This window comes from Oncorhynchus nerka, linkage group LG3 (assembly GCF_034236695.1).
Source record: "Oncorhynchus nerka isolate Pitt River linkage group LG3, Oner_Uvic_2.0, whole genome shotgun sequence".
Taxonomy (NCBI): Eukaryota; Metazoa; Chordata; class Actinopteri; order Salmoniformes; family Salmonidae; genus Oncorhynchus; species Oncorhynchus nerka.
In genome coordinates, this window is record NC_088398.1 from 85906816 (window position 1) to 85919212 (window position 12397).

At 45.5% G+C, this 12397-nt stretch overlaps 1 protein-coding gene across 1 annotated transcript in view; it reads right to left on the reverse strand.

Moving 5' to 3' along the window:
- Positions 1-12397, reverse strand: part of LOC135570245 (abl interactor 2-like) — a 116129-nt gene that overhangs the window by 40345 nt on the left and 63387 nt on the right. The window contains exons 3-4 of the mRNA XM_065016360.1: positions 6924-7100; positions 5418-5518 (exon numbers count right to left, since the gene is read on the reverse strand). Coding sequence (XP_064872432.1) covers positions 5418-5518; positions 6924-7100 — 278 coding nt within the window. The remainder of the gene's footprint in view (positions 1-5417; positions 5519-6923; positions 7101-12397) is intronic.

Consider the following 12397-nt stretch of genomic DNA (forward strand, 5'->3'; position numbering starts at 1 on the left):
CTGCGGCCACGCGGTGTGGAGCGTTTGTATGGTCTGTGCAGAGAGGAGAGAACAGGGATAGACAGACACATAGTTGACAGGCTAGAGAAGAGGCTACGCTAATGCAGAGGAGATTGGAATGACAAGTGGACTACACGTCTCGAATGTTCAGAAAGTTAAGCTTACGTAGCAAGAATCTAATTGACTAAAATGATTAAAATGATAGAGTACTGCTGGGGTAGGCTAGCTGCGTTGTTGACACTACCCTAATCAAGTCGTACGGTTGAGTGTGAAGTTTCTACAATGCTGCTTATCGGGAGCTAGCTGGCTAGCTAGCAGTGTTGGTTACGTTACGTTGCGTTAGGAGAACGACAATAGCTGGCTAGCTAACCTAGAAAATCGCTCTAGACTACACAATTATCTTTGAAACAAAGATGGCTATGTAGCTAGCTATGTAGCTAGCTACGATCAAACAAATCACACCGTTGGGACTGTAATGAAATGAAATGAAAAAGTGATACTACCTGTGGAGCGACGCGGAATGCGACCGGAATGCGAAAGTTCTATTCAGTAGACGTTGGCTGGCTATTGGCTAGCTAGGAGTGTCTCCTACGTTAAGGACGACAAAATCTGTATCTTAGTCTATGCATTACTCATCTCATATGTACAGTATATACTGTATACTATCCTACTGTATCTTAGTCTATGCATTACTCATCTCATATGTATATACTGTATTCTATTCTACTGTATCTTAGTCTATGCATTACTCATCTCATATGTACAGTATATACTGTATACTATTCTACTGTATCTTAGTCTATGCATTACTCATCTCATATGTACAGTATATACTGTATACTATTCTACTGTATCTTAGTCTATGCATTACTCATCTCATATGTATATACTGTATTCTATTCTACTGTATCTTAGTCTATGCATTACTCATCTCATATGTACAGTATATACTGTATACTATTCTACTGTATCTTAGTCTATGCATTACTCATCTCATATGTACAGTATATACTGTATACTATTCTACTGTATCTTAGTCTATGCATTACTCATCTCATATGTATATACTGTATTCTATTCTACTGTATCTTAGTCTATGCATTACTCATCTCATATGTACAGTATATACTGTATACTATTCTACTGTATCTTAGTCTATGCATTACTCATCTCATATGTACAGTATATACTGTATACTATTCTACTGTATCTTAGTCTATGCATTACTCATCTCATATGTATATACTGTATTCTATTCTACTGTATCTTAGTCTATGCATTACTCATCTCATATGTATATACTGTATACTATTCTACACAAAAAAAGCTCCAGTGTAGCTGACTGCTAGATAACAGCTCCAGTGTAGCTGACTGCTAGATAACAGCTCCAGTGTAGCTGACTGCTAGATAACAGCTCCAGTGTAGCTGACTGCTAGATAGCAGCTCCAGTGTAGCTGACTGCTAGATAACAGCTCCAGTGTAGCTGACTGCTAGATAACAGCTCCAGTATGTCCAGTGTATCTGACTGCTAGATAACAGCTCCAGTGTATCTGACTGCTAGATAACAGCTCCAGTGTATCTGACTGCTAGATAACAGCTCCAGTGTATCTGACTGCTAGATAACAGCTCCAGTGTATCTGACTGCTAGATAACAGCTCCAGTGTAGCTGACTGCTAGATAACAGCTCCAGTGTATCTGACTGCTAGATAACAGCTCCAGTGTATCTGACTGCTAGATAACAGCTCCAGTGTAGCTGACTGCTAGATAACAGCTCCAGTATGTCCAGTGTATCTGACTGCTAGATAACAGCTCCAGTGTAGCTGACTGCTAGATAACAGCTCCAGTGTAGCTGACTGCTAGATAACAGCTCCAGTGTAGCTGACTGCTAGATAACAGCTCCAGTGTAGCTGACTGCTAGATAACAGCTCCAGTGTATCTGACTGCTAGATAACAGCTCCAGTGTAGCTGACTGCTAGATAACAGCTCCAGTATGTCCAGTGTATCTGACTGCTAGATAACAGCTCCAGTGTAGCTGACTGCTAGATAACAGCTCCAGTGTATCTGACTGCTAGATAACAGCTCCAGTGTATCTGACTGCTATATAACAGCTCCAGTGTAGCTGACTGCTAGATAACAGCTCCAGTGTAGCTGACTGCTAGATAACAGCTCCAGTGTATCTGACTGCTAGATAACAGCTCCAGTGTATCTGACTGCTAGATAACAGCTCAAGTGTAGCTGACTGCTAGATAACAGCTCCAGTGTAGCTGACTGCTAGATAACAGCTCAAGTGTAGCTGACTGCTAGATAACAGCTCCAGTATGTCCAGTGTATCTGACTGCTAGATAACAGCTCCAGTATGTCCAGTGTATCTGACTGCTAGATAACAGCTCAAGTGTAGCTGACTGCTAGATAACAGCTCCAGTGTAGCTGACTGCTAGATAACAGCTCCAGTGTAGCTGACTGCTAGATAACAGCTCCAGTGTATCTGACTGCTAGATAACAGCTCCAGTGTATCTGACTGCTAGATAACAGCTCCAGTGTATCTGACTGCTAGATAACAGCTCCAGTGTATCTGACTGCTAGATAACAGCTCCAGTGTAGCTGACTGCTAGATAACAGCTCCAGTATGTCCAGTGTATCTGACTGCTAGATAACAGCTCCAATGTAGCTGACTGCTAGATAACAGCTCCAGTATGTCCAGTGTATCTGACTGCTAGATAACAGCTCCAGTGTATCTGACTGCTAGATAACAGCTCCAGTGTAGCTGACTGCTAGATAACAGCTCCAGTGTATCTGACTGCTAGATAACAGCTCCAGTGTAGCTGACTGCTAGATAACAGCTCCAGTGTAGCTGACTGCTATATAACAGCTCCAGTATGTCCAGTGTATCTGACTGCTAGATAACAGCTCCAATGTAGCTGACTGCTAGATAACAGCTCCAGTGTAGCTGACTGCTAGATAACAGCTCCAGTATGTCCAGTGTATCTGACTGCTAGATAACAGCTCCAGTGTATCTGACTGCTAGATAACAGCTCCAGTGTATCTGACTGCTAGATAACAGCTCCAGTGTATCTGACTGCTAGATAACAGCTCCAGTGTATCTGACTGCTAGATAACAGCTCCAGTGTAGCTGACTGCTAGATAACAGCTCCAGTGTAGCTGACTGCTAGATAACAGCTCCAGTGTAGCTGACTGCTAGATAACAGCTCCAGTGTAGCTGACTGCTATATAACAGCTCCAGTATGTCCAGTGTATCTGACTGCTAGATAACAGCTCCAATGTAGCTGACTGCTAGATAACAGCTCCAGTGTAGCTGACTGCTAGATAACAGCTCCAGTATGTCCAGTGTATCTGACTGCTAGATAACAGCTCCAGTGTATCTGACTGCTAGATAACAGCTCCAGTGTATCTGACTGCTAGATAACAGCTCCAGTGTATCTGACTGCTAGATAACAGCTCCAGTGTATCTGACTGCTAGATAACAGCTCCAGTGTAGCTGACTGCTAGATAACAGCTCCAGTGTATCTGACTGCTAGATAACAGCTCCAGTGTAGCTGCCTGCTAGATAACAGCTCCAGTGTAGCTGACTGCTAGATAACAGCTCCAGTGTATCTGACTGCTAGATAACAGCTCCAGCTCCAGTGTATCTGACTGCTAGATAACAGCTCCAGTGTATCTGACTGCTAGATAACAGCTCCAGTGTAGCTGACTGCTAGATAACAGCTCCAGTATGTCCAGTGTATCTGACTGCTAGATAACAGCTCCAATGTAGCTGACTGCTAGATAACAGCTCCAGTGTAGCTGACTGCTAGATAACAGCTCCAGTGTAGCTGACTGCTAGATAACAGCTCCAGTGTATCTGACTGCTAGATAACAGCTCCAGTGTAGCTGACTGCTAGATAATAAATGTAATCTACAGTACCTCACATCAACAAACTAAATGTAACCTACAGTACCTCACACCAACAAACTAAATGTAATCTACAGTACCTCACATCAACAAACTAAATGTAATCTACAGTACCTCACACCAACAAACTAAATGTAATCTACAGTACCTCACACCAACAAACTAAATGTAATCTACAGTACCTCACACCAACAAACTAAATGTAATCTACAGTACCTCACACCAACAAACTAAATGTAACCTACAGTACCTCACACCAACAAACTAAATGTAACCTACAGTACCTCACACCAACAAACTAAATGTAATCTACAGTACCTCACACCAACGACCTACATTTGATTAGAGGAAAGGTCATGTAATAAGCTGCCAGACTGACGTTATTCCTCCTAGAGTATAGCTGTAATAGCACAGCCTTTCGAGAAGCTCTGTCATCCCTTTAGCCAATCGGAGATCACAACACAGAATATCACTTCAGGATGTTGAGACGTTCCGTCATCTCTTTAGCCAATCGGAGATCACAACACAGAATATCACTTCAGGATGTTGAGACGTTCCGTCATCTCTTTAGCCAATCGGAGATCACAACACAGAATATCACTTCAGGATGTTGAGACGTTCCGTCATCTCTTTAGCCAATCGGAGATCACAACACAGAATATCACTTCAGGATGTTGAGACGTTCCGTCATCTCTTTAGCCAATCGGAGATCACAACACAGAATATCACTTCAGGATGTTGAGACGTTCCGTCATCTCTTTAGCCAATCGGAGATCACAACACAGAATATCACTTCAGGATGTTGGGGCGTTCCGTCATCTCTTTAGCCAATCGGAGATCACAACACAGAATATCACTTCAGGATGTTGAGACGTTCCGTCATCTCTTTAGCCAATCGGAGATCACAACACAGAATATCACTTCAGGATGTTGAGACGTTCCGTCATCTCTTTAGCCAATCGGAGATCACAACACAGAATATCACTTCAGGATGTTGAGACGTTCCGTCATCTCTTTAGCCAATCGGAGATCACAACACAGAATATCACTTCAGGATGTTGAGACGTTCCGTCATCTCTTTAGCCAATCGGAGATCACAACACAGAATATCACTTCAGGATGTTGAGACGTTCCGTCATCTCTTTAGCCAATCAGAGATCACAACACAGAATATCACTTCAGGATGTTGAGACGTTCCGTCATCTCTTTAGCCAATCGGAGATCACAACACAGAATATCACTTCAGGATGTTGAGACGTTCCGTCATCTCTTTAGCCAATCAGAGATCACAACACAGAATATCACTTCAGGATGTTGAGACGTTCCGTCATCTCTTTAGCCAATCGGAGATCACAACACAGAATATCACTTCAGGATGTTGAGACGTTCCTCTTCCCGCCCAAGTCACAGATGAGGAAACACAGTAGAGAAAACAACAGGACAGTAGAAATAGGATTCTTGTTATTGCTATGGCTATGCCACCACCATGGATAGGGACATCACATACCCAATGGTTCCCATCCCTGGCATGGGGGGGCTGGGCGGTTTCTGGGTCGGGGGGTTGGTTCGAGGGAGACCTCCACCCATCTTCATATTCTGGCTGTTGACCTGTGAGGAGAATCATATAGGAATCTTTCAGCGCCCACACAGGAGTCAGTTATGACATCAGAAACCTTGCTACCACAAACACATTGCTGTCAGAACATCCTTACCTTGAACCTTAGCAATAGATACATCCTTACCTTGAACCTTAGCAACAGACATCCTTACCTTGAACCTTAGCAACAGACATCCTTACCTTGAACCTTAGCAACAGACACATTGATGTCAGAACATCCTTACCTTGAACCTTAGCAACAGATACATCCTTACCTTGAACCTTAGCAACAGACATCCTTACCTTGACCCTTAGCAACAGACATCCTTACCTTGAACCTTAGCAACAGACACATTGCTGTCAGAACATCCTTACCTTGAACCTTCGCAACAGATACATCCTTACCTTGAACCTTAGCAACAGATACATCCTTACCTTGACCCTTAGCAACAGACATCCTTACCTTGAACCTTAGCAACAGATACATCCTTACCTTGAACCTTAGCAACAGATACATCCTTACCTTGAACCTTAGCAACAAACACATTGCTGTCAGAACATCCTTACCTTGAACCATAGCAACAGATACATCCTTACCTTGACCCTTAGCAACAGACATCCTTACCTTGAACCTTAGCAACAAACACATTGCTGTCAGAACATCCTTACCTTGAACCTTAGCAACAGACACATCCTTACCTTGAACCTTAGCAACAGACACATCCTTACCTTGAACCTTAGCAACAAACACATTGCTGTCAGAACATCCTTACCTTGAACCTTAGCAACAGACACATCCTTACCTTGAACCTTAGCAACAAACACATTGCTGTCAGAACATCCTTACCTTGAACCTTAGCAACAGATACATCCTTACCTTGAACCTTAGCAACAGACACATCCTTACCTTGAACCTTAGCAACAAACACATTGCTGTCAGAACATCCTTACCTAGAACCTTAGCAACAGACATCCTTACCTTGAACCTTAGCAATAGATACATTGCTGTCAGAACATCCTTACCTTGAACCTTAGCAACAGACATCCTTACCTTGAACCTTAGCAACAGATACACCCTACCTTGAACCTTAGCAACAAACACATTTCTGTCAGAACATCCTTATCTTGAACCTTAGCAACCACTTAAAGCGGGAATGAAAACAAGAGAAGAGTGAGAAAAGGGAGAGCAGTGAGGAGGTTAGCGAGGAGAAGGCAGCCATTATAGAGAAATAACAATATCTAGTTATGAGAGTATGCAACATTAGCAGTTAGATAAGCAGTGAAAATGATGACTTATTGTCCATCTCTAAGAAGAGCTCTAAGCATGCAACTATTGAGAAATATACCACGGCATCGTATTCACAACCAAAGCATTACATGAGTAATAATCAATTATATTGTGTTCTTTCAACCTACCTTGACACCATGGCCGATGTCATCCAGCACATTGTACTCTATAGGTTTACGGATGTAGCGTACTGGCCTCTCCGGATTGGCTGGAGCAACGATTTTGTGGGTGCGAGATGTGTTCTTATTGGTATTCAGGATTCCAATCTCTCTCCTTGCCACCTTCTCCTTGTGGATGTCCACCGTCTGTATGGAGAGAGACAGACAGAGAGCGGTGGAGAGAGAGAGAACGAGAGGAAGAGAGATCGAGAGAGAAAAAGGTGAATGAGTTAAATGGTCATCAACATCCTGTGTAATAACTGGGCCCACCGAGCTGTGTAATAACTGGGCCCACCGAGTTGTGTAATAACTGGGCCCACCGAGCTGTGTAATAACTGGGCCCACCGAGCGGTGTAATAACTGGGCCCACCGAGCGGTGTAATAACTGGGCCCACCGAGCGGTGTAATAACTGGGCCCACCGAGCTGTGTAATAACTGGGCCCACCGAGCTGTGTAATAACTGGGCCCACCGAGCTGTGTAATAACTGGGCCCACCGAGCTGTGTAATAACTGGGCCCACCGAGCTGTGTAATAACTGGGCCCACCGAGCTGTGTAATAACTGGGCCCACCGAGCGGTGTAATAACTGGGCCCACCGAGCGGTGTAATAACTGGGCCCACCGAGCAGTGTAATAACTGGGCCCACCGAGCTGTGTAATAACTGGGCCCACCGAACTGTGTAATAACTGGGCCCACCGAGCGGTGTAATAACTGGGCCCACCGAGCGGTGTAATAACTGGGCCCACCGAGCGGTGTAATAACTGGGCCCACCGAGCTGTGTAATAACTGGGCCCACCGAGCTGTGTAATAACTGGGCCCACCGAACTGTGTAATAACTGGGCCCACCGAACTGGGTAATAACTGGGCCCACCGAACTGGGTAATAACTGGGCCCACCGAGCGGTGTAATAACTGGGCCCACCGAGCTGTGAAATAACTGGGCCCACCGAGCGGTGTAATAACTGGGCCCACCGAGCGGTGTAATAACTGGGCCCACCGAGCGGTGTAATAACTGGGCCCACCGAGCGGTGTAATAACTGGGCCCACCGAGCGGTGTAATAACTGGGCCCACCGACCTGTGGTTAAACCACACTGACATCATTACCGTCTCCCTAGCCTGGTTAAACCACTGATGTCCGTGTGGTTTAACCAGGCTAGGGAGGGGAGATGGTAATGATGTCAGTATGGTTTAACCAGGCTAGGGAGGGGAGATGGTAATGATGTCAGTATGGTTTAACCAGGCTAGGGAGGGGAGATGGTAATGATCTCAGTGTGGTTTAACCAGGCTAGGGAGGGGAGATGGTAATGATGTCAGTGTGGTTTAACCAGGCTAGGGAGGGGAGATGGTAATGATGTCAGTATTGTTTAACCAGGCTAGAGAGATGGTAATGATGTCAGTATGGTTTAACCAGGCTAGATAGATGGTAATGATGTCAGTGTGGTTTAACCAGGCTAGAGAGATGGTAATGATGTCACAGTGTGGTTTAACCAGGCTAGGGAGGGGAGATGGTAATGATGTCAGTATGGTTTAACCAGGCTAGAGAGGGGAGATGGTAATGATGTCAGTATGGTTTAACCAGGCTAGGGAGGGGAGATGGTAATGATGTCAGTGTGGTTTAACCGGGCTAGAGAGATGGTAATGATCTCAGTGTGGTTTAACCAGGCTAGGGAGGGGAGATGGTAATGATGTCAGTGTGGTTTAACCAGGCTAGGGAGGGGAGATGGTAATGATGTCAGTATGGTTTAACCAGGCTAGAGAGGGGAGATGGTAATGATGTCAGTATGGTTTAACCAGGCTAGGGAGGGGAGATGGTAATGATGTCAGTATGGTTTAACCAGGCTAGGGAGGGGAGATGGTAATGATATGAGTGTGGTTTAACCAGGCTAGGGAGATGGTAATGATGTCAGTGTGGTTTAACCAGGCTAGGGAGGGGAGATGGTAATGATGTCAGTATGGTTTAACCAGGCTAGGGAGGGGAGACGGTAATGATGTCAGTGTGGTTTAACCAGGCTAGGGAGGGGAGATGGTAATGATGTCAGTATGGTTTAACCAGGCTAGGGAGGGGAGATGGTAATGATGTCAGTATGGTTTAACCAGGCTAAAGAGGGGAGATGGTAATGATGTCAGTATGGTTTAACCAGGCTAGGGAGGGGAGATGGTAATGATGTCAGTGTGGTTTAACCAGGCTAGGGAGGGGAGATGGTAATGATGTCAGTGTGGTTTAACCAGGCTAGGGAGGGGAGATGGTAATGATGTCAGTATGGTTTAACCAGGCTAGGGAGGGGAGATGGTAATGATGTCAGTGTGGTTTAACCAGGCTAGGGAGATGGTAATGATGTCAGTGTGGTTTAACCAGGCTAGGGAGGGGAGATGGTAATGATGTCAGTATGGTTTAACCAGGCTAGGGAGGGAGATGGTAATGATGTCAGTATGGTTTAACCAGGCTAGGGAGGGAGATGGTAATGATGTCAGTGTGGTTTAACCAGGCTAGGGAGGGAGATGGTAATGATGTCAGTATGGTTTAACCAGGCTAGGGAGGGGAGATGGTAATGATATGAGTGTGGTTTAACCAGGCTAGGGAGATGGTAATGATGTCAGTGTGGTTTAACCAGGCTAGGGAGGGGAGATGGTAATGATGTCAGTATGGTTTAACCAGGCTAGAGAGGGGAGATGGTAATGATGTCAGTATGGTTTAACCAGGCTAGGGAGGGGAGATGGTAATGATGTCAGTATGGTTTAACCAGGCTAGGGAGGGGAGATGGTAATGATATGAGTGTGGTTTAACCAGGCTAGGGAGATGGTAATGATGTCAGTGTGGTTTAACCAGGCTAGGGAGGGGAGATGGTAATGATGTCAGTATGGTTTAACCAGGCTAGGGAGGGGAGACGGTAATGATGTCAGTGTGGTTTAACCAGGCTAGGGAGGGGAGATGGTAATGATGTCAGTATGGTTTAACCAGGCTAGGGAGGGGAGATGGTAATGATGTCAGTATGGTTTAACCAGGCTAGGGAGGGGAGATGGTAATGATGTCAGTATGGTTTAACCAGGCTAGGGAGGGGAGATGGTAATGATGTCAGTGTGGTTTAACCAGGCTAGGGAGGGGAGATGGTAATGATGTCAGTGTGGTTTAACCAGGCTAGGGAGGGGAGATGGTAATGATGTCAGTATGGTTTAACCAGGCTAGGGAGGGGAGATGGTAATGATGTCAGTGTGGTTTAACCAGGCTAGGGAGGGGAGATGGTAATGATGTCAGTATGGTTTAACCAGGCTAGGGAGGGAGATGGTAATGATGTCAGTATGGTTTAACCAGGCTAGGGAGGGGAGATGGTAATGATGTCAGTGTGGTTTAACCAGGCTAGGGAGGGGAGATGGTAATGATGTCAGTATGGTTTAACCAGGCTAGGGAGGGGAGACGGTAATGATGTCAGTATGGTTTAACCAGGCTAGGGAGATGGTAATGATGTCAGTATGGTTTAACCAGGCTAGAGAGGGGAGATGGTAATGATGTCAGTATGGTTTAACCAGGCTAGAGAGATGGTAATGATGTCAGTATGGTTTAACCAGGCTAGAGAGGGGAGATGGTAATGATGTCAGTATGGTTTAACCAGGCTAGAGAGGGGAGATGGTAATGATGTCAGTATGGTTTAACCAGGCTAGGGAGGGGAGATGGTAATGATATGAGTGTGGTTTAACCAGGCTAGGGAGATGGTAATGATGTCAGTGTGGTTTAACCAGGCTAGGGAGGGGAGATGGTAATGATGTCAGTATGGTTTAACCAGGCTAGGGAGGGGAGACGGTAATGATGTCAGTGTGGTTTAACCAGGCTAGGGAGGGGAGATGGTAATGATGTCAGTATGGTTTAACCAGGCTAGGGAGGGGAGATGGTAATGATGTCAGTATGGTTTAACCAGGCTAGGGAGGGGAGATGGTAATGATGTCAGTATGGTTTAACCAGGCTAGGGAGGGGAGATGGTAATGATGTCAGTGTGGTTTAACCAGGCTAGGGAGGGGAGATGGTAATGATGTCAGTGTGGTTTAACCAGGCTAGGGAGGGGAGATGGTAATGATGTCAGTATGGTTTAACCAGGCTAGGGAGGGGAGATGGTAATGATGTCAGTGTGGTTTAACCAGGCTAGGGAGATGGTAATGATGTCAGTGTGGTTTAACCAGGCTAGGGAGGGGAGATGGTAATGATGTCAGTATGGTTTAACCAGGCTAGGGAGGGGAGATGGTAATGATGTCAGTATGGTTTAACCAGGCTAGGGAGGGGAGATGGTAATGATGTCAGTGTGGTTTAACCAGGCTAGGGAGGGGAGATGGTAATGATGTCAGTATGGTTTAACCAGGCTAGGGAGGGGAGATGGTAATGATATGAGTGTGGTTTAACCAGGCTAGGGAGATGGTAATGATGTCAGTGTGGTTTAACCAGGCTAGGGAGGGGAGATGGTAATGATGTCAGTATGGTTTAACCAGGCTAGAGAGGGGAGATGGTAATGATGTCAGTATGGTTTAACCAGGCTAGGGAGGGGAGATGGTAATGATGTCAGTATGGTTTAACCAGGCTAGGGAGGGGAGATGGTAATGATATGAGTGTGGTTTAACCAGGCTAGGGAGATGGTAATGATGTCAGTGTGGTTTAACCAGGCTAGGGAGGGGAGATGGTAATGATGTCAGTATGGTTTAACCAGGCTAGGGAGGGGAGACGGTAATGATGTCAGTGTGGTTTAACCAGGCTAGGGAGGGGAGATGGTAATGATGTCAGTATGGTTTAACCAGGCTAGGGAGGGAGATGGTAATGATGTCAGTATGGTTTAACCAGGCTAGGGAGGGAGATGGTAATGATGTCAGTATGGTTTAACCAGGCTAGGGAGGGAGATGGTAATGATGTCAGTGTGGTTTAACCAGGCTAGGGAGGGAGATGGTAATGATGTCAGTGTGGTTTAACCAGGCTAGGGAGGGGAGATGGTAATGATGTCAGTATGGTTTAACCAGGCTAGGGAGGGGAGATGGTAATGATGTCAGTGTGGTTTAACCAGGCTAGGGAGGGGAGATGGTAATGATGTCAGTATGGTTTAACCAGGCTAGGGAGGGGAGATGGTAATGATGTCAGTATGGTTTAACCAGGCTAGGGAGGGGAGATGGTAATGATGTCAGTGTGGTTTAACCAGGCTAGGGAGGGGAGATGGTAATGATGTCAGTATGGTTTAACCAGGCTAGGGAGGGGAGACGGTAATGATGTCAGTATGGTTTAACCAGGCTAGGGAGATGGTAATGATGTCAGTATGGTTTAACCAGGCTAGAGAGGGGAGATGGTAATGATGTCAGTATGGTTTAACCAGGCTAGAGAGATGGTAATGATGTCAGTATGGTTTAACCAGGCTAGAGAGGGGAGATGGTAATGATGTCAGTATGGTTTAACCAGGCTAGAGAGGGGAGATGGTAATG